This window comes from Eschrichtius robustus, chromosome 13 (genome assembly GCF_028021215.1).
Source record: "Eschrichtius robustus isolate mEscRob2 chromosome 13, mEscRob2.pri, whole genome shotgun sequence".
NCBI classification, from domain to species: Eukaryota; Metazoa; Chordata; class Mammalia; order Artiodactyla; family Eschrichtiidae; genus Eschrichtius; species Eschrichtius robustus.
In genome coordinates this window covers 79,362,754-79,385,580 of record NC_090836.1, presented here as the reverse complement: position 1 = coordinate 79,385,580, position 22,827 = coordinate 79,362,754, and the positions used below count along the sequence as shown (strand labels likewise).

The window sequence follows — 22,827 nt, the reverse complement described above, 5'->3', positions numbered from 1 at the left end:
TAACATTATCTGTCACTTTCCATAGTTACTTACTTTTGTTGTTTTTGTTCTGGTGGTCAGAGAGATCTCTTTTGTTCTGGTGGTCTACAGATCTCTTAGCAAATTTCAAGTATATAATACATTATTATTAACTATGGTCAGCATGCTGTACATTAGGTCTCCAGAACTTATTCATCTTCTAACTGAAAGTTTGTATCCTTTGATCAATATCTTCCCTTTCCCTCCACCTTCCAGACTCTGATAACCACCTTTCTAATCTCTGTTATTTTGAGTTTGACTTTTTTTTTTTTTAAGGTTCTGCACATAAGTGACATGCGTATTTGTCTTTGTGTCTGGCTTATCTCACTTAACATTATGTCTTTTGGGTTCATCCACGTTGTCACAAATGGCAAGATTTCATTCTTTTTTAAAAACTGGTGAAAAGATATTTTAATTTGCTCTTTGTAGCCATCAGAAAAATAAAATATTTGACACTCCTTGGGTCAGGGTTTTGAGCGCCATGTATACTTTTTTAAAAAGCCTGTATACCCTCGCCCTCATGGTTCCCATACATACACACTAGCCTTTTGTTTTCTACTGCTTAATTGATAATAGTGGGTTAGCTGTAACAGGGCCATAAACATAGGAGTTGGAGAAGTCCAATGTCATCTCCGTTTGTTGTAGGGATTGCACTAGCAGATTTTACTGTATAAGTATGCAGTGGGACTCTGATAGCCAAGAACCCAGTCCTACTCAGCAGGCTTTCGCTCCCTAAGCCCCTCAGGTGTGGATGTAAAAATGCAGATATTTAGGTCCACTATAATGAAAAAAGAAAGTAGAACTTGCATATGTTCCCTCTTATGAGTAATCAAGTTATAGCAATTTTGATATTTTAAGAGTGCACAAGTTACAGCAATTTTAATATTTTAAGAGTGCACACATACACTTCTTTACTGCAAAGTGCTACTTTATTTATTTTTTTCTTTTTTTATAGATTTATTTAATTAATTTATTTTGGCTGCGTTGGGTCTTCATTGCTGCGCGCGGGCTTTCTCTAGTTGCAGCGAGCGGGGGCTACTCCTCATTGCAGTGCGCGGCTTCTCATTGCAGTGGCTTCTCTTGTTGTGGAGCACGGGCTCTAGGTGCGTGGGCTTCAGTGGTTGCGGCACATGGGCTCAGTAGTTGTGGCTCGAGGGCTCTAGAGCGCAGGCTCAGTAGTTGTGGCGCACGGGCTTAGTTGCTCCATGGCACATGGGATCTTCCCGGACCAGGGCTCGAACCCGTAATTGGCAGGCGAATTCTTGACCACTGCGCCACCAGGGAAGTCCTGCTACTTTATTTCTTTGGTTGAATCATTAAGCCAATTGGGGTTATGTATTTATGTAAATTATGACCAATGTCTGTTAATATTTTAAACATTATGAGTAGTAGTGAGTACACTGAATATCTACTGTGTTCCTTGTACTGATTGTTGACAGGTCCCTCTATTGTTTATGGCAGACTAAAACAAATACTCAAGATAATTTTTTCTGCTTGGTACATATCAGCTACTTCATTTTGCCATTAGCTGGCATGTGTAGTAGAATGATTTAATTCAAATATTTGATTTTAGTAAAATGAAAACCAGTGTATGGCTGGAGCAGGAGGAGAGGGGTAGTATAGAAACACACTAACATTCATTAAAAAAAAAAGGAAGATTGTATTTTTTAAAGCCCCAAATGTTGCAGTCCAAGTCCAAAGATTCACCTTATAATTATAAAATTGTAGGTGTTTACATTATCATACTAGTTAGTCTCTCTTATTTATATCACAGAATTAATCATATAACTTCTGTTGGAAAACAGAAAAATGTGATTGCGAACTACAGAAATATTGCCCATTTTGCTCAGTATCAAGAGTCTTATTGCTCTCGCATCTACTGAAAAAGCTTTATAATGGAAGTGAGAAAGACTGAGAAAGGTTATTTATATCCTCTGGCAGGAAGATCACTTTCCTTAATCTTGATTTGTGCAGCTTACCTTTTTCTTTAGATTCATTTGATGCCCAAATATGTGAAATTGTTGCCTCAGAGTATTACCAAGCTGTGTGCAAAATTGCTGGACTTTAAATCTTTTATCAGTACTGGAGAAGTATGGTTGGGGAGAAGTTGGTTGTATAGTGGTTGGGAGTCTCAGAATTCTCCCATGATTGTGAAATTCTGTTTGGGTCATTCACACTTGGGTGTGGCTTACTTAGAGCACATTATCAGATTGTTCTCTAAAGAGCATCTAGCTGAGGTCCTCTGCTTTGAAAGGCGAGGAAAGGTGGCTTTTAGTTAGTGTAGGGTTGGTCCTGACTTCTGTGAAACTCACTTTGATACCAATAAATCCCGAATTTGATTATTTTCTAGTTGTTGGATATGGGCACTGTGGCTTCTGCCTGTGTCAAGTGGAAGGGCTCCCAGACATCTGTGGGCCAAGATGCTTGTGTGGGCTCCCTCTAGACATGTCATTTCCTTAACTGGCACAACTGCCCTCCTGCTTCCCAGCTGTCCTTTGTGTCTTTTGCTGAGTGGAGGGCCAGAGGGGTGGGGTGGTACTAGGTGGGGTGCAGGCGGCTGGGCTGATCCTTACTCTGGCAGTCTGTGAACACCTGGGAGCTGTCACATATGTCAAGTTGTTACTTAGGTGACTGAAAGATGAAAAGAGAACTTTAAGGTATTGTGGAGGTAGCAGCTATAGGAAGCAGCTACGTCTCCTAAGTCTGGGGGAAGAAACGAAGAGAAAAAGTTGAAGTTATTAAAATTCAGAAACTTGAGAGAAGGAGCCCTAGCTGGGATCCAGACCTCTGAAGAGAGTCTCGCCCTCAGGTGGGGGAGCCGGTGGGGCGGTGCGGGGAGAGGTGCTGTGACAAACTGGTTCTCTCAGTGTGGGATAAACTGCAAATTGGATGAATTGCTGCAGGAATGTTGGGTGATGCTCACAGGCACTTCAGGTGGACAAGAAACCTGGAAGAGGCAAGTCCCCTCTAGCAGCTTTAGCACTGCCCACCCCATCTGCAGAGTTTAACAGGGAGCCCCTGGCAGAGCAGAAATGTGGTTTGCAGAGTCCCACCTCCAGAATCACAAAGTATGGAAGGATAAGTGAGAGATACTTACTTTACATCTGGCATAGATATAAATTTCCCACTGTAGAGGGTTTTGGTTTCTTTTTTAATTTTTTAAAAATTATTTATTTATTTATTTATTTATTGGCTGTGTTGGGTCTTTGTTGCTCCGTGTGGACTTTCTCTAGTTGGGGCGAGCGGGGACTACTCTTCGTTGAGGTGCGCGGGCTTCTCATTGCGGTGACTTCTCTTGTTGTGGAGCACAGGCTCTAGGTGCGCGGGCTTCAGTAGTTGCAGCACATAGGCTCAGTAGCTGCGGTGCACGGGCTTAGTTTCTCCGCGGCATGTGGAGTCTTCCTGGACCAGGGCTTGCACCCGTGTCCCCTGCATTGGCAGGCGGATTCCTAACCCCTGCGCCACCAGGGAAGTCCCCAGTATAGATGTTTTAAACATAGAAAGCTGCCTGACCTTCTGGTCCAGCCCATGATAGGGAAGGGCAAGAAGCTCTTGAGATGTGGCAATATTTGGCTTGACTTCAGTCCTACAGAATTAGGAATTTATACAGTTTTTAAAAATGTGTGTATTTGTTTTGATTTGTTGGGGGTTTTTTTTTGGTAAGTATTATATACGACAGAGAAATGCCTTTGTACCAAATCACTGGAATCCCCCACTTTATTTGGCCAGCCCTCAAATCTCAGGAAAGACAGAACTGCATGCCTTCAAGTGGGGATTAAAGAGAGAAAATGCCAAGGGAGACAAGTTCCGCCTGCCTTTGACTTTGCATTAGCCCTAAGGACAGTGCTTCATATACTACCAGAGCAAGTTAAGAGACATATTTTCTCTTTACACCTTTTAGTTATAAACTCTTTGTCATTCACCTAACATGAAGGCAGAGGTGTGAAGCAGTGCTGGATGCTGAGGATTCCAGGCTCTAACTATGATGTGTGAAAAGAGCCCTTGACTCTAGAGTGGACTTCTACTGGATAGGCTTCTGTGCACATTTCTGAGAATTAAATGAAACAATGTATGTGAACATCCAACTCAATTTTAGGGATTAATCCAGTTGTCAGTCCCTGCACATTGGAGTTTTAACTAAATTTATCTAGCTCTCCAGTTCTTTAGGCTCTGAAAGTCTAATGTCCTGCCCAAAGTTTGGCCATTTATTAGTAGTTTAAGGTGTTGAAGTTTCCTTTTGTCTGTGTGGTTCTGGGATTGTACATGCTATTAACTGAGACAAGAATCCATTAGTTGCAAGCGTTTTGCAAGTTTAGTGATTTTTATTGAGTTAGGAGTTTAGCAGCAAATGGTGTAACTCACCTTGTTGGCTCTCGGTTTTTTCTTCTCGTCTCATTTCTCTCCACTTGCATTGCTCCGCTGCTCAGATTCTCTAATGACTGGTCAAACTGTGTAGTTCCTGCCCCCAAATCCTGGCAAGTACTCAGGTGAATAAAGAACCCTGTTTCCCTAAATTAGGACCCAGTTCCTTCCCTCAGTAAGCTTAAGGCACGTCACATACTGTACTTTTTTTTCTTTTAAATCAACTTTATTAATGTGCAATTTGCATACAGTTACACACTCATTTTAAGTGTACAACTTGAGTTTTGACAAATGTAAACAGCTGTGAAACCACCATCTCAGTTAAGATTTAGAACATTCCATCACCCCAGCACAGCACTTAAATTAAAAGATCATACTGTTTTGAAGTGTGTTTTCACTTTATATAGAAGGAATATCTTTCTACACTGTTACATTTACAGTATCTTTTTTCTTTGTTGTGATCGTTATTTCTGGAGGTGTAGTTTTGAGCACATCCACAGTTTTTCTTTAGGATAGGTTCCAAGAGGTGGAATTCTTACAGGTTGGGCCAGCATGTAGTCCCACCAGCCAAGTATATGAGATCCAGTTTTCTCCACAGCACTAAATAGCATTGTTTTTTTAGCACTAAATAGCATTGTTTTTTTAATCTTTGACTATTCTGAGTTTTAAGGATTGTCTTGATAATGAGACATTGTTATTTTCAAAATAGGGTTACTCAAAATGCACAATTTCTTTAGATGATTTTATTTTAAAACTTTTTTTTTTTTTTTTTGGGTCTTGCACATGTTACAGAATTCAACAAAGGGGGGTACTCATTGAAAAGTGTCTCCACTTTCAGGTAATTCCTTTCCTCAAAGAAGCCATTGTTTACTTGGACAATTTAAATCAGTTATTTTATGATTCTGTAGCCTGTTTTTTTTGTTGTTGTTCAGATGTATTTTTACATAATATATTAGCTCACATTGCCAGCAAGCCCTAAGTCTAGCATTCATATGCTTTAGATGTATGGTTGCATTGTTTCAGAGACTCAGGCTATCCACATGAAGTGGATGAATTTGACCAGTATTACTGTACACAGGTGCTATATCATATAATACTTCTGCCTTAGTATGTAAATTTGTGCTTATTTCAGTTATATTAAAATCTGAGTTGTCGTGGTCATTTTCTCCTGTGGCTCAGTAGCACAGGACAAAATAATCATCTGAAATCACAGAAGAATAAAAAAAAATTATATGTACTAAGTTATACTTCAGCTGGATCTCTTAAGATTATTTAACTTTCAACCAAATTTATAATCTTTGAAATATTAAAATCCTTAACCTCATGTTAATTTGGTTTCTTGAGCAATTTCATTCCAAATTCTTCCAAAAACCTTGAGGCAGAGGACTGAATCTTTAATATGTCAGCCAGTTAGTACTGAGCAAATGATCATTATTAAAGTTGAGGAAAATGACTATTGGATCTTCAAAGTTGCTAAAGGGGCAAGAGAAACATAAGCCTGCTATCTCTGGTGCTTAGTATTTAGTCCTTTAAGTGCACAACCTGTAGGGAAGGTACCAAGGCCAAAGCTTTTGAGCAAAAAGTTTGAAATAGTTTGTGAAAATTGGGTTTGGAGTTTTTAAAAAGTCCTTTTTTTTTTTTTTTCCCACATGCTCCAGCCATATTACAGCCACCATCTGGCTCCTTAAAGCCTTGGGCCTACCATTTTTGGAAGTTCTTGGATCCCCCTTTACCCAGTCAGTAGTAGTTAGATCTGTTCATTCAGCTGGTACAGAATGTGAGACGCTGTGTGGTGCTCAGCATTGGGACTGCAAACATTAGACCTGGGCCTTGACCTATAGGAACTGGTGTAGTTGGGACACCAACAGTAGGGTGGCGAAGTGCGTAAGGGATGGCCTTCTACAGAAGGTACACCCCTGCTTTCCAACAGTATTCAGTAGCATTTAGTCAGTTGCTTACCTCTTAACTGACAGTTGACTTTCAAAATTGTAGAAATGCTGCTTTGTGGGCAAAATAATGCTTTATGGCTTAAATGGCTTAAGTCTACTTCCTAATTCTCAAGAGCAAAAGGATTTTGTGTATGTGGAGATGTGTGGTTATGTGTGGAAGGAGTACAGAATCTGGGGCCAGGCTCTCTGGGCTTGATTTCTAGCTCTGCCAAATACTAGCTTGGACATCCTCACTTGACCTCTCTGCTTCTTTATCTGCTTAATATACTAATCTAGCTCTAGGGTGGTTGGGAGGGTTGGATTGCATAGAACAGAGCCTAATGTAATTCTGACCCTTATTTAATATTGCTTACTACTGTTTTCTGATTTTGCAAAGATACTGCCTCACTGTAAGCCTAAGAAGAATGAACGTCTTTTGTGTGGGAAACCTATGATTGTCATTTCATATTTGTTCAACAAAATAGATAATATTAAACATAACTCTGAAATGGGGCATAGATTTTTTTTTTTTTTTTTGGCTGCATTGGGTCTTTGTTGCTGTGTGTGGGCTTTCTCTAGTTGGGGTGAGCGGGGGCTACTCTTTGTTGCGGTATGCAGGCCTCTCATTGTGGTGGCTTCTCTTGTTGCAGAGCATGGGCTCTAGGCGTGCGGGCTTCAGTAGTTGCAGCATGCGGGCTCAGTAGTTGCGGCACGCAGGCCCTAGAGCGCACGGGCTCAGTAGTTGTGGTGCATGGGCTCAGTAGTTGTAGCTCGTGGGCTCTAGAGCACAGACTCAGTAGTTGTGGTGCATGGGCTTAGTTGCTCCGCGGCGTGTGGGATCTTCCTGGACCAGGGATCAAACCCGTGTCCCCTGCATTGGCAGGCGGATTCTTAACCACTGTGCCATCAGGGAAGTTCCATGGGGCATAGATTTTTAAAGCATAGTGAACACCCATTTGTCAACAGTGGGTAGGGAAATGGGATGTTTGGGGTAAATAATATATTTTGATTTTATTAGAATTATCATATATGTAGTCAATTTTCCATGTGTTAGACAATACTAAACTTTATTTTTACAGACGCTAAACTGAAGTTTTATTTTTAATCCAGAGTATTTAGGATTTTGCACTGCACAACTTCAGGGGGTGTCATTCATGCAGACTGTGATGTGAATGGTCCTCTCTTGGAGCTGTGCAGTGTGGCAGACTTGTTACAGGATGCTTATTTGGGGGAGACAGACCCTAATATCGGATTGCTTCCTAATTTATCACACAGTTGCATGCAGAGTGTGAAAAAAACTTCATTTTTCCTTTCTGGTGGTTTGGATTTTGGACAAAATTATGTCAGTGACACAGATGGATTGAGAATTCAAATCTGGACCAACTGTAACTTGTTTTTGTTTACCTCACTGAAAATTTCAACTGCTGAGCTTCCATCTGTCTTCTTGTCTGTTAATATCAACAGAGGCCTTTCCTATTAGTGGAGTCCTCAGGCACTTAGCACTTAAATTTTGCTGTGATTGCCACATTTAAAACCTGAAATAACTAGTAATCAAGGAAAAGGATTGAATAAATAATATATGGTAGTTGTAGAAGTGTAGCCACTAGCTGGTAGGCCAGGAAAAGTGCCTGTTTATGTCATATGGTTTGCAAAGAATATTGATTATCTATAAAGCAACCGGGAAAGCACCGTGCAGGGACATAATAAGTGAAAAAGTGTAAACACATTAAACTGTTTTTAAGGACTTTCGTCTTTGTCAGAACAAATACAAATGTACTGGAATATTAACCAGATTTTGGTTATTAGGAGTACAGCGATTTTAAGTTGATTTCATATGTATTTTTCTTTAATGAGCAGGTGAAATAAACTTGGGGGAAAAAGCAGGTATCATTCGCAACAAATTTCTTCCTTATTTAGGTATTAAGCATTGTCACAGATACTGGGGATACAGTATATTCATTTATATCCCTTCCCTCAATAGGGAAGATGAAATACTGAGTATTGAACAGTAATTACAAGATTAAAGCGTATTACAAAAAGGGACCGTCCAGTAGAAGGAAGCATATAGCAGTAAGATTTAACCCATTCCAATAATAAAATGTTTAGCCAAGTTTAGTGCTAGAGGGAACCTTTGAAATGTTCAAGGGACTAAATTTTAGTAGATTGGGGAGGTAAATGAGTTTGTATGGTTGTATAACAATTTAGTACAATTAGAACTGGGATTAAGTTCCGATTCCTAGCTCTAAAGTTTTTTCCCTAGTAGGTACACCAGGATGCCTAGTTGAAGTTAGCTCTCTAACGTAAATTAGCTCCCTCTTTAAAGGCTCTTAAACTAGGTAGAAGTTCTTAGATAAATAAATTAGCCAGCTTCAGTGCTCTCCTCCTTTGACCCCGTTTAATTCCAAAGAGATAGCTGCTTCTTTTTTTTTTTTTATTTTTTATTTTTGGCTGTGTTGGGTCTTCGTTTTCTGGGCGAGGGCTTTCTCTAGTTGCGGCGAGTGGGGGCCACTCTTCATCGCGGTGCGCGGGCCTCTCACTGTTGTGGCCTCTTTTGTTGCGGAGCACAAGCTCCAGACGCGCAGGCTCAGTAATTGTGGCTCACGGGCCCAGTTGCTCCGCGGGATGTGGGATCTTCCCAGACCAGGGCTCGAACCCGTGTCCCCTGCATTGGCAGGCAGATTCTCAACCACTGCGCCACCAGGGAAGCCCGATAGCTGCTTCTTAACCTCTTCATTTTACCCGCAGTCTATTAGCTCTTTTTTTTTTTTTAATTAATTTTATTTTTATTTTTGGCTGCATTGGGTCTTTGTTGCGTGCGCAGGCTTTCTCTAGTTGCAGCAAGCAGGGGCTACTCTTCATTGTGGTGCACGGGCTTCTCATTGCAGTGGCTTGTCTTGTGGAGCATGGGCTCTAGGCACATGGGCTTCAGTAGTTGCAGTACGCAGGCTCAATAGTTGTGGCTGGTGGGCTCTAGAGCGCAGGCTCAGTAGTTGTGGCGCTCGGGCTTAGTTGCTTCGCGGCATGTGGGATCTTCCCGGACCAGGGATCGAACCTGTGTCCCCTGCATTAGCACGCGAATTCTCAACCACTGCGCCACCAGGGAAGTCCCCAGTCTATTAGCTCTTAACCTTTCCTTCACTTTCTTTTCTATCTAATTTAGACTTTGTTTTCAGCAAACAATGGAAGCCAACTTTGGCTATTTTAATCTGCAGTAGTATTTATTGAGTTATGAGATATCTAACACAGTCTTTAGGAGTGCCAAAGAGAGAGGCAGTCAGGAACAAGGCTCAGACTCACATCATGGACTTCACTGTGGACATCGCATGCAACACACAGTACAGTGTGATTGCTGATGCCAAGTACAGGAGGCTGCACTTGGTTGTCTAGAGGTAACTACTGCTGTTCTCTCCAGAATGGATCCTTATTTCTTAGCTTCTGATGCACAGGTTTTTGAATGAGCCTAGGTCTCACATGCTAGGTTGCAAGAGAGTTAGGAAATAAGACTAAAGCTTCTGTTGAGGGAGGTGAGGATCCATGAAGGTTGGGGAGTGTGATTCCCAAAAAAGGGCGTTCTAGCTGTTGGGTAGCCAAAAGCAATGACGAATGTCTACTGCGAACCTCATTTTGCCTTATGCTGCCAGGCAGTCCTTCTGTGTGACCATAGATAAGTTTTTCTATTTTCTACAACAGTTACTTCAAATTTTCGCATTCTTTTTTTTAAAATTATTTAATGGTTATGTTTTTAAAATATTTATTTATTTATTTATTTTTGGTTGCGTTGGGTCTCCATTGCTGCACCCCGGCTTTCTCTAGTAGTGGTGAGTGGGCACTTCTCTTCATTGCAGTGTGCAGGCTTCTCATTGTGGTGGCTTCTCTTGTTGTGGAGCATGGGCTCTTGGTGTGCAGGCTCAGTAGTTGTGGCTCACGGGCTCTAGAGCACAGGCTCAGTAGTTGTGGCATACGGGCTTAGTTGCCCCGCGGCATGTGGATCTTCCCAGACCAGGGCTCGAGCCCGTGTCCCCTGCATTGGCAGGCAATTCTTAACCACTGCGCCACCAGGGAAGTCCCTCGCCTTCTTCTTAAGCTCCCAACCTGAACATTGCACTAAGGAAGAGGAGGGAAAGGTATGAACGAATGGGGAATTTTTACCGTTGCTTAATAGTGGATAGATTTATAGACAACTGTCTAAATTCACACATAAGGGCCTTAAAATGAATTATCAACTTCAAACAATGAGTTAAAACTTTGAGAAAGAAAGAAACCCACAATCTAGATCATTTCTAACTTGAGATGAAGTTTTTAAAAAGAACGTGTTCACTGGTTTTTGCTAATGTATCACTCATAATTAGTGTTCACCATACAGGAACAGGCACTTAAAATTTTTCCCTGTTTCCATTCAGGATGAATTCAGAAGACTTTCCCTCCCCCACCTGCTAAGTTACACAGTCCCTACCAGAATCTTAAATGTGCAAGTTTTTTTTTTTTAATGGGTTTATTAACAGTGCCTTAAGTACCTTGGCACAATAGCAATCCCACTGATGAAGTGTTACTAAGTTATTAGGTCCTCTCTTCATTCAGAGGTCTAAGATATCATTCCTAAGACACAGAATTCATTAAGATGGACAGTTAAAGTATTCAAATCACTAAAGACTTATTTTTATTTTTTGAGCTGGTGCTAAAGTCATTTCAAGCCATGAAGTGTTATGGCGTCATCAAATAAGAAACCAAGAGAAATGGGGAAACATAACTTCTATCAGTCTACTAATTACAGTGCTGGGTATTCAAAGGACATTTTTACCACCAAGAATTTCATGAGTGCTATATGAAGGAGTAGTTGATACTGTCTTTAACTGTGATGTCAATATTTAGAAATCTTTCAAAAAAACAAAGGGAAAAAACGATGGAGATGTAAAGTTTCTGTCTTTCCAGAAAACTTTTAAAGTGTCTTTAGAAATAGCCGAGAAAAAATATGCCCCCAGTCTAGTCCTGTTGTTCATATAGTGTCCCTAACTCACACCTGTACCTACTCTAAGACCTTGAGATACCCCTTCTAAAACGCATCTTCCAAAAACTGACTTTTGGAAGGGGGAAGGGTAAGCTGGGACGAAGTGAGAGAGTAGCACTGATATATATACACTACCAAATGTAAAATAGATAGCTAGTGGGAAGCAGGTGCATAGCACAGGGAGATTAGTTAGGTGCTTTGTGACCACCTAGAGAGGTGGGATAGGGAGGAGTTGGGAGGGAGATGCAAGAGGGAGGGGATATGGGGATATATGTATACATATAGCTGACTCACTTTGTTATACAGCAGAAACTAACACAACATTGTAAATCAATTATACTCCAACAAAGATGTTTAAAAAAACCCTGACTTTTATGTATATTTATACTCACGTTGAAATAAATTCCTGGGGTGGGAGGGGGCAAGGGACTCTGTTTTACTCTTACTTAGAGTTAGTTGATGCCACAATACCACGAGCAAAATAAGGAATTAATGTATTTGTTAGTAAGTTCATATTTCAAAGTCACAGAACATTTCCGAGCATAATGGTTTGTGTAATATCAGAGACAGAATGGATTACCATATAACAGATAGTTCGGGTCAAAATGGTCAAAAGCCCGCGCGCAGCAATGAAGACCCAACGCAACCAAAAATAAACAAATAAATTAAAAATAACCATTATTAAAATTCAAAAAAAAAGCAAAAATTGGTCTATACCAATTTTTAAATCAAATATAGCAGATTTTTTTCCCTTCCCTATTTATCTTAGTAAGACTATATACTTCTTCAGTTGACAATCCCAAAAGAAAAAAATAAGTGACATGGCTTAATTTACCTTTTTCATGAAGCACTTTCTCATGATTATGAAGCCCTTCCTTAACTTCTGTGCTATTTACTGTCCTGCCAAACATTTGATATTTACTGTTTGTATTGTTAATTGTCTTTCTGTTTACCATTGAGATTAAGAAAACAGGCTCTGAAGCTACAGTGAGTAGAGCCCAATAGCCTAGATTTCAAACCTGGCTCTGTCACTTGCTAGCTTTGGTTATACTGTTAAGTGGTCACTCTTAGTTCCTCATTTTCCTCATTTGTAAAATGGGTCTGAGGATTAAATGAGTTAGTAATACATTTAAAGCACTTAAATCGGTATTTGACCTAGTTTTTTTATTACTTGAGCTTTTATAGATTCTCTGCTGATCTGGGAACACTGCTTGATAATTGCCTACGGTCCCTGACCTTATGGAATTTACAGGCCAGTGATGCCGGAGGAAAAGAAACAGACTGCAACATAACCTGATGTGTTTAGGGGGCAAAAGAATTGGGAGGTAGTAGACAAGGAAGTCAAGAAATTCAGCCTAATAGTTTTCCTTGTTGGATGCACAGTTTGTTAGTAGGATTTTCAGATTTTTGTCCATTGTCACTGATTGGAATAATCGTACATGCCGTTCCTGGGGTAGAAGTTACTAACTGACAGCAGGTATAGTAATCCTTCTCGTCAGCTCTGTGTGGGACCTGAGTGTGCATGCATTTACTGCTGGAAGAAGCCTTTATTTAGCACTTACCACCACCATTTGCTAGCTGGAGTTCCCATCTTCCAATAGTGTAGGGTCTGACAAGTAAACCAAGTTATTGTGCTAGTTATAGTAAGAGGAGTGGAGGTATTAATGTGCAGGAAACTGGAAGTATAGGGAGATGCTTCCAGACAAATTCAGACCTGAGAAATAAGTTGGTTGGATATACTTAGCCTTTGAAAAGTCCTTCTCTGGCTCCTAAGTCTCCGTTCCTTTTCACTGAACTTAACAGAAGCATTGAATTGGTCTTGGGTTGAGGAGAAAAATTAGAATGGAGAGATTTCTTGCCCAGGTCATCCCACCCTATCTATTGGGTGTTACTCCAAGTGGAACACAGGAGTACTTTCCTAACTGTTACTTACCGGTCTGACTGGAAATAAAGCTTTTCAACAAAGTGATATCTTGGTATCCAGAGCCTTTGAAGCAGTTACCTCCATTTTTCCGTCTCTGAGTGTACCACCAAAGAAAGGATGAGGTTTAAGTGTGTGGGAGTAGAGGGAGAAAAAGGAGGAGGAGGGTGTGCTTTGAGAATCATTAATCTCATCTAACTTTAGGATAAGCATTTTAAAAAACAGTGAATTAGGGTAAAATAATTAACTTTTATGATTGTCAGATTTTTCATTTGCCAAGGAAAAGGGGTTGATATAAGTAGATGATGTCTTATGTCCACTAGGGGGTAGTGTGGACCATAAAAATTAAAATTATTTCTCACCGATTAACCCTTATTTCATCGTGAACTTGCCTCGTTTGAATTAATTTTTCTCCATGCAGTTTTTTTTTTATTTGCTACCAATCATTTTCAAACACAGTCTTGTGACTGTAAAAACAGTAACGCACATTCCTGTCATTAGTGATTCAGATGTTCTGACATTACTTTTTTTTTTTTTTTGGCCGTGCTGTGAGGCTTGCAGGATCTTAGTTCCCCGACCAGGGATCAAACCTGCACCCTTGGCAGTGAAAAGCCCCGAGTCCTAACCACTGGACTGCCAAGGAATTCCCTGACGTTACTTTTCATAAAGAATTTTTTGAGGGGAATATAGTGATGCTTTAAAATTTCTCTACCAAATTTTACTCACTATATGAAGTAAGTTAAATTATTCTTAATGACCTGTAAGTAAAATCATCACATAACAGGATTGTCTTGTGTTTCACTGTCCTATATGGTACCAGTCCCATGTGGAGATTGCAGTTAAAAAGTGTCTAGTTCAAATTGGTATGTGCCCTAAGTTTAAATTACACACTGGATTTTGAAGACTCAATATGAAAAAAGTTTATAAAATATATCAATAATTTTTATATTGATTATGTGTTGAAACGCTATTTTGAATATATTGGGTTAAATAAAATATTAAAATTTTACCTTTTTCTTTTTACCACATTACTTTTTAAAAAATTAATTAATTAATTTTATTATTTATTTGGCTGCACCAGGTCTCAGTTGCAGCACGCGGGATCTTCGTTGCTGTGTGCAGGATCTTTAGTTGCAGCACGCGAACTCTTTTTTTTTTTAAATTTATTTATTTTTGGCTGCGTTGGGTCTTCGCTGCTGTGCGTGGGCTTTCTCTAGTTGCGGCGAGTGGGGGCTACTCTTGGTTGCGGTGCGCGGGCTTCTCATTGTCGTGGCTTCTCTTGTTGTGGAGCAGAGGCTCTAGGCGCGTGGGCTTCAGTGGTTGCAGCACATGGGCTCAGTAGTTGTGGCTCGAGGGCTCTAGAGCGCAGGCTCAGTAGTTGTGGCGCATGGGCTTAGTTGCTCCACGGCATGTAGGATCCTCCTGGACCAGGGCTCGAACCCGTGTCCCCTGCATTGGCACGCAGATTCTTAACCACTGCACCACCAGGGAAGTCCCTGATAGAGTTATTGAGTATAGTCAGATCTTAGGCGAGATGAGCTAAAAGATCCACAATTGCAGTTTTGTGTTTCAGAGAATATTCTAAATGGGGAAAAACCTAATTGCTGTAGATATAATGTGTTGGGGGTATATATAGTTAATAAGTGGGACAGCTTTTCCTACATGAAAATTACCACTCTTTTTCTAAGAGTGGTTTATTATCTAAAATTTTACTGTACATAATTCATTACCTTAACATTTGTAAGACCTTACATTGTTTCATAGTGCACACAAATTATTACTGAACCTAAAAACAGGAAAAGTCCTAGTTAATGGAGTTTAGTTGATTGAATGTTAAGTGTTGTCATTACTGTGGTGTTATTCTGGGATTTGCTCTTTGAGTCCCAATAGATCTATTGATAATCAGATCAATTTGATGTTATTTAAATCCTTTAAAGTATTTGTAGCATGAAATGCTATATGCATTCTGTAAGATGACATAGTTTCCTTGCGACCTAATCTTGTTGCCACTTAAATTCATATTCTCCTTTTATGTGCTTCCTTTTCTACTTTTTGTAACCAATTTTCTAAACTAGTCTACATTATTTTCTATTCTGCATGGCCTAACCTAAGTTCTACCTGGGATTCAGTCCCAGGATTGCTTTTAAACAAATAGGATCACAAAATGCAACTAAAGGTTATTGTTTTCTTTAAAAACAAACACTGTTATTTAATAAATCTTGAGACTTGTTACTGTGCTTTGTTCTTACCCTAGATTCTTTTTGAGTTGGTTATAATGTGACTGTGGGCTTCTTATGTGATTTCATTTGCCAAGTCCTTTTACAATGTTATCTCATTTGCTCTTCATAGCACCTCTGCATGAGATGTAATGTTAACTATATAGATGAGGAAGCTGAGGCTCAGAGCAATGTAAATAACTTGCTCAAAACTGTAGTTAAGCAATGCACTAGTAATTTGAACCCATTATTTCTAGACTTGAAGAATACTTCACTGTCTTTCTACCAGAGGATAGGATAAAACTAGAACGTGTTTCACAGTTAACCATGTGTGAGAGTAGTAGCAGGAAGGATTTTATTTCCTACCCAGTTTTTGCCTTTTTAGGGAAAAAAATCGACAATTTCTGTGGGAGAGAGTTGTTCCATTTGGTTTGGATTTTATTCTTTTTTTTTTTTTTTTTTTTTAAATGGTTACATCTTTATTCTGGTATACATCAATCCTTCTCTGGAAGGATTAACCATTGTTTTTTTTTTTTTTTTTTTAAACATCTTTATTGAAGTATAATTGCCTTACAATGGTGTGTTAGCTTCTGCTTTATAACAAAGTGAATCAGTTATACATATACAATATGTTCCCATTTCTCTTCCCTCTTGCTGGATTTTATTCTTTTTTTTCTCCTGTAATTTATGCTGTGGGTTTGGGAAATCAGTGCTGTGTAGTCAAATAATTATGCATCTATTCATTATATCAAAATCCGTTAGGACTTGAGAGCATATAAAAACTATTTCAAAAAGTTTTCCATACCCAAGAGCTTATTCTAGAATGTGCTCCGATTAAATCTGATACTTGATCAGGCCACATGATATGTTTAATATCTACGTTCTTTAGAAAGACTGTCTGATTTTGAGGGTGAACTGAAGATGAGGAGAATGCCCTCTCTGCCTCTGACAGTGTGTACCGAGAGTGATTTTGAAGCTATTTTGGGATGTGATCAGAGGCCCTTCTGGAAGCTTTTTATAGCTTTGAATAGAGCTACTATTTTGTGTAACCAGGGAATGGTGTTTTGGGGCTCTTGGACCCCAGCTTTCTCTTTTTTTCCCCCAGTCTCTCTCTTTATGGCTTTCTAAAAATATGAAGACCTGGGGTAAAACAAAAGGAGAATGGAGGTGAGGAGTCAAAATTCAAGGAATTTTACCATCCACTTCTTTTCTTATTCCTTCACGCCTGCTGTTCATCCTGATATCTTTACTTTTTCTCTTTTGTTCTAGTTACATGTTGGAGGACTTCCCAAAATGGGAGGCTTCTTTATTGCCTCTTGAGATTTTTAATGCTCTAAAAATGTTTTACTTTGTTTGAATCTAAAGAATATTTTGCTGAAAGTAGTGTATAGCATTTCAGTTTTTGATTTGCCCTTGCATTGCCATGATTAAAACAAAACAAAACAAACTAGTCTTGAATTAAAGTACTAAAAGCATTACTTTAAATGAGTTTAACACATTTTGGGAAAGGATTTGATTTTGTATCTGCATCTTGTGACTATTTCAATATATAACCGTGCTGACAGAGAAATCTTTTTTTAGTATATGCACTGCAGGCTGTAGAGTGAAGTAGTGTAAGGTGTATAATTTTTCTTAAGTGAAGGCAGTGTGAATACAATATTCTCATTCATTGATTTTCATACCTAAAAGTTTAAATACTGCAGTGTTCTAAATGTTTTTGACTACACATACGTATTCAAAGTGTTGAAAATATATTACTAATATATAAAACTACATGTACTATTATTGTCAGTTTGTATATTGAATATTAACATTTTTCTGGCTAAATAATTTATAAATATAAATTAGATGATTTCTTCCCACACCTGAGTGGATTCTTTTTCTTCTTGTGATGTGCTCATCCTGCTTTGAATAACATTAACGTTAAAGATGAAATTTCTGATCGTTTATTCCTCGTTCTTTGTAACATTAGATAGATTCATAAATCAGTAAGATATTTACTGAACATCTATGGTGCCAGGCACTGTTCTAAATGCTGAGGATATAGCAATAAATAAACAAACATCTCCCCTTCTGTGTTACTTACATTCCAAACAAAACAAGTGAGATGTAATATGTTCAGAGGCCCTGGAGATAAAGTTGGCGGTGGGGGGGAGCAGGGATAGAGGGGGAGGGTGTGGGATAGGGTGGAGTGGGGTTTGCAGATTCAATTATGGAGGCTTCACTGAGAAAACACATTTGAATGGAGATCTTGGGAACTGGGTGGGTGAGCTCTATAGAAAGTTGGGGGAAGAAAAGTGAGCACAAAGCACCTGAGGGAGGAGTATGCCTCGCAGGTTGAAGAACTACAGAGAAGCTAGTCTGGCTGGAACAAAGCAGATGAGGAGGTGGGTAGGGTGGCAGAAGCATAGCTGAAGATGCCTAAGAGATAGGTGGAATGAGGGGATCATGTAAAGCTTCTTTTGGGGGGCATTATAAGGACTTTGATTTTTAAAAGTTCTGTGGAATACAGATGGGAGTTGAGGGTCAGAAGCAGGTAGAACAAGTTAGTTGGCTGTTGCAGTCTGCCAGGTGAGAGCTGGTGGTGGCTTGGATCAGAAGTGTAGCAGTGGAGTGATGAGACTTCTGTCCAATTCCGGGTAGATTTCGAAGTTCAAGCCAACAAAATTTGCTTATCAGGTTAGATGGGTGGGGTATGAAGGAAAAAGGTGGATCATTTGGAAGGATGGATTTCTGGTTAACTGACACGAGGAAGGCTTTGAGGAGGAGCAGGTTGAGGGTGGGGAAAAGGTCCTGCTAAATTTGGGATGCGTATTAGACATTTAAGAGCAGCTGCCGAGCAGACAGTTATGGATAGAAGAGGCATGATTCAGGGAGATATCTGTGCAGGATATGCTTTTGGGGCTTCAGCATATATGGAGTGGATTGAGTATTTAAATTCATTGGACTGGATGAGATCACTATGGAAGTGTGTAGGCAGAGTAGAAGACCTAGGACAGAGCCCCGGCGCACTTCAATATTGGAGTATTGGGGAGGTGGGAAGAAACTGCAAGGAGATTGCTGCCATACAAGTAGGAAGAGAGCCAGGAGAGTGTGGCTTCAAGAAGCTGGATGAAGCCTTGCAGACCAAGGAGAGGGCAGACCAGCTGGGTAAGACGTTGTGTTTAAGTCAATTAAGATGAAGATTAAGCATTAGCCATTTGATTTTACCATGTGGGAATCATTGATGACCTCAACAAGCAGGTTGGTGGCTAGAGCGTGATTGGAGAGTTGTGTTCATGATAGGAGGGGAGGAGAGAAATTGGAGACATGCAAGTATAGATAACTTTCAAAGAGGAGCAAAGCAATGGGGCAGTAGCTGGTGGGGGAGAGTCAGGTCAAGGTCATTTTCTCCTTTTTTGGGGGGAGAAATTACAGTAAGTTTGTACAGTTTGGGGAAAGATCCAATAAAGAGGGGAAACTGATGATTCAAGAGAGGAAAGCGATGCTAGAGCAATGTCCTTGAGTAGGTGAGAAGGAGATAAGATCTAGAGGAGAGGTTGGTCTTAGCCAGAGTGACAGCCATTTCATCCTTAGTAACAGGAGAAAAGGCGCAGAGCACACGAGCACACACATGCGGGTTGGTATACAAATGCTACAGTGGGAACTTAAGGAGGTTTCTATTTTCTCGAGAAATACAAAGCAGAGTTATCAGCCAAAAGCGAGGATGTGGATGGAGATATTGGAGGCTTGAACAGAGAGGAGGAAGGATATTACAGTTATTTAGGAGAGAGGGAGAAAGATGGAAAAGAGAACTAATGATATGATTGCTGAGGGAGCAGGAAGGGTCCATTTGAGTCATTGTCAATTTTAGAGACTAATCAGCGTGGTTGTGTATATTTCTCTAGCCCTGTTTAAGTGCCTAGGCACTTGTTGTACTTATTTTGTTCCATTATATTTTTCAGAGGGGAGATTTTCAATGGCTTTAAAAACTAAGTTTACTTTTTAAACAGCTTGATTTTGGTGAACTTTAAACAGAGCAAGTTACCTTACCTATGTAGTAATTCTAGTGTTGTTTTGTTTTTTTTTTCTTCTCTTTCCCTTGAGTATAAGATCAGTTTCATTAGTCTAATTTTATTCTCAACATATTTGTAGACATTTGTAGCTGGAATTGTATATGATGTCATCAGTATTTGCTTGCAGTTGCTTTCAGCTGATTGTGATTATTTATGTTTTTTCCTTTGAACTTTGCATTTTATTAAGCTAAATAAAAACTGTTTGGGAGATTGGAGAGGTTCTTTTATGTCCAATTCCAAGAGATAGATTTTCTAACTTTTATTTTGGTGTTTAGCAAAATGATATTTGTTTCACAAATGTGTTATGTTTTTCTGTTGTAGGAAACCCAGCGTTTGCTGGCAGAGCCAGTTCCCGGCATTAAAGCAGAACCAGATGAGAGCAACGCCCGTTATTTTCATGTGGTCATTGCTGGCCCTCAGGATTCCCCCTTTGAGGGAGGGACTTTTAAACTTGAACTATTCCTTCCAGAAGAATACCCAATGGCAGCCCCTAAAGTACGTTTCATGACCAAAATTTATCATCCTAATGTAGACAAGTTGGGAAGAATATGTTTAGATATTTTGAAAGGTAAGTGTTATCTTTATCATTATATGCTACTAAGATTTCTCCTTTTTCTCTTAAGCATTCCCCTTTGAGAATCTGAATATTGTAATCTTACCTTATATAATAAAAAGACCACAGAACTCTGTAGGAGGGACATGCAGCAGTTCTGTGGCTGTTTTTTTCATGCTTGGTCATTCTGGGCCTGTTGCCTTCGTAGATAAGTGGTCCCCAGCACTGCAGATCCGCACAGTTCTGCTATCGATCCAGGCTTTGTTAAGTGCTCCCAATCCAGATGATCCATTAGCAAATGACGTAGCGGAGCAGTGGAAGACCAATGAAGCCCAAGCCATAGAAACAGGTACTGAATATTCATTCTCCTTCACACCACTTCCACTTTAAAAAACAACCTGTACCTTTTTTTGGGGGTGGGGGGTGGGCAGGGGCTGCACTGTGCGCAGCTTGCCAGATCTTAGTTCCTGGGCCTCGGCAGTGAGAGCACCGAGTCCTAACCACTAGACCGCCAGGGAATTCCCCTGTACCACCGTTTTAAAAACATCGTTTAGAGCCTTAACAAGAAAAAGAAAAAATACATTAAAAGGAAAAAATCAGATCTTTCTTATAGTATGTAAATAACCTCTTAACAAAAGATGTTCAAACGCCATCTTATAGCCTGCTACATGACTCCCAAATTTAAAGAGGACCTGTAATTGGGAGATCTTGGGCTCTTGTATAACTACACATGATTTAACAAATACCTGCGTGCCTGCCATTCATCTAGCAATACTTAAAGATAATGGAAGACCTTTAAGCTTCTTTGAGCTGTTTTTTGCAATCTGTTTGATTAAACTAAACTATGTGTCAGTTTATAGTTAGGGAGTTTGAAATCAGTAAGCTTCTTGCTACAGATTTTAACATAATTAATGAGGAGCATTATATGTCTAGAAATGAAGGAGACAAAAGAAGATAGCTCTTTTCATCCTGTTGAATTTTGTAGAACTTTAAAATTCTATTGTAGTGTTTTGGTAATTAGACATATAGACAATCTTTCTGCCCTGATCCAGATTATAGAAAATGGCATGAATTTAAGGGATTACAGCATGCTGTTTCCATAATTAACTTAATACTGTTTGTTTACTTTTTATAGAGTTTGGAAAAGGAACATATTGAACTAAGTAAAGTAATAATTGCGTGTTTGTTTTTGTCTACAGCTAGAGCATGGACTAGGCTATATGCCATGAATAATATTTAAATCGATCCGATCATCAAGTGTGCATCACTTCTCCTGTTCTGCCAAGACTTCTTCCTTTTTTGTTTTCATTTAATGGACACAGTCTTAGAAACATTACAGAATAAAAGCCCAGACATCTTCAGTCCTTTGGTGATTAAATGCACATTAGCAAATCTATGTCTTGTCCTGATTCACTGTTGTAAAGCATGAGCAGAGGCTAGAAGTGTCATCTGGATTGTTGCGAAACGTTTAAAAGCAGTGGCCCTTCTCTGCTTTTATTCATTTCCCCATCATGGTTTGAGTATAAAGCACTGTGAATGAAGGTAGTTGTCAGGGTTAGCTGCAGGGGTGTGGGTGTTTTTCTTTATTATTATTATTTTTTTGGTGGTGGGGGGAAGGTAGTTTTATTTTAATTTTATGGGCTCCTTTCCCCCTTTTTATGGTGATCTAATTGCATTGGTTAAAAGCAGCTAACCAGTTCTTTAGAATATGCTCTCTAGCCAAGTCTAACTTTATTTAGACACTGTAGATGGACAAGCTTGATTGTTTGAACCAAAATGGGAACATTAAACAAACATCACAGCCCTCACTAATAACATTGTGACTTTGCTGTCAAGTGTAGAATCCTCCCTTCAAGAAAAAGCTTGTGACCATTTTGTATGGCTTGTATGGAAACTTCTGTAAATCTTATGTTTTAGTAAAATATTTTTTGTTATTCTACTTTGCCTTTGTACAGTTTATTTTACTGTGTTTATTTCATTTTTCCCAATGTGACAATCGTATTTAAAAATTAAAACTGATGGAAGATTCTCTTTTGGTCTTCAACGTCTGACAAATTGAATGGCGAGAGGTAGATTTTGCCAGTTTCTTTTCACTGATGCAAATTTGTGTTAAGATATATCACTGAATGGAGTATTTATAAGCTGGCCCTGAGCATGCCTAAAGCATCAGTATGTGACATTTTTTACCTCCTAGAAATTTGAAATAAATGTGTTTGTGTTGTCTGATTAGTCAGATGATCATGGGTGTCTTGCCACAGTGTTTGAAAATTACTGTAGAGGAGAGTCACAGCACAGCCACACTCGTGACTGGCTTTATGTGGGACTTTCACATGTGCCACATTTGTGTCTGGCATTTGCATTATGACCTTGCTCTTAGTTCTTGTCTCAGAACTTCATGTGTGACCACTGGTGTGTGTTATTAGGAAACACCAATCTGATAATCACTTGGGGTTCATTCAGGCCATTTATGAGTCTTTCTTACAGACCTGCGGAGCAAATCTCAAGCAGCCAGCTTGCATAAGTGTCATCAGAAAGGTTTCTCCCTTAGAGGGCATCATATCCTCAATTAATGATTCTTACTGTCATCCCTCTAATATTTGCTACGGGAGCTCCTTTTAATCTTTAATTTGATAATCAACTCTTTTTTCTGCATTGACAGAGTTCCTCCCCCACAAAACTGTTCTTTCCCACCCTTCCATATCTAATTCCTGATTCTTGTTATTTTTAAGACATAAATGTAGTCAGTCATAAGTATGTAAATGTTAACCT

At 39.4% G+C, this 22,827-nt stretch overlaps 1 protein-coding gene across 1 annotated transcript in view; it reads left to right on the top strand.

The window, feature by feature from the left end:
• Window positions 1–21,997, top strand: part of UBE2N (ubiquitin conjugating enzyme E2 N) — a 34,828-nt gene extending 12,831 nt beyond the window's left edge. Inside the window, exons 2-4 of the mRNA XM_068561361.1 lie at window positions 19,827–20,073; window positions 20,267–20,407; window positions 21,258–21,997. Coding sequence (XP_068417462.1) covers window positions 19,827–20,073; window positions 20,267–20,407; window positions 21,258–21,298 — 429 coding nt within the window. The 3' untranslated portion in view covers window positions 21,299–21,997. The remainder of the gene's footprint in view (window positions 1–19,826; window positions 20,074–20,266; window positions 20,408–21,257) is intronic.
• The last annotated feature ends 830 nt before the right edge of the window (window positions 21,998–22,827 follow it).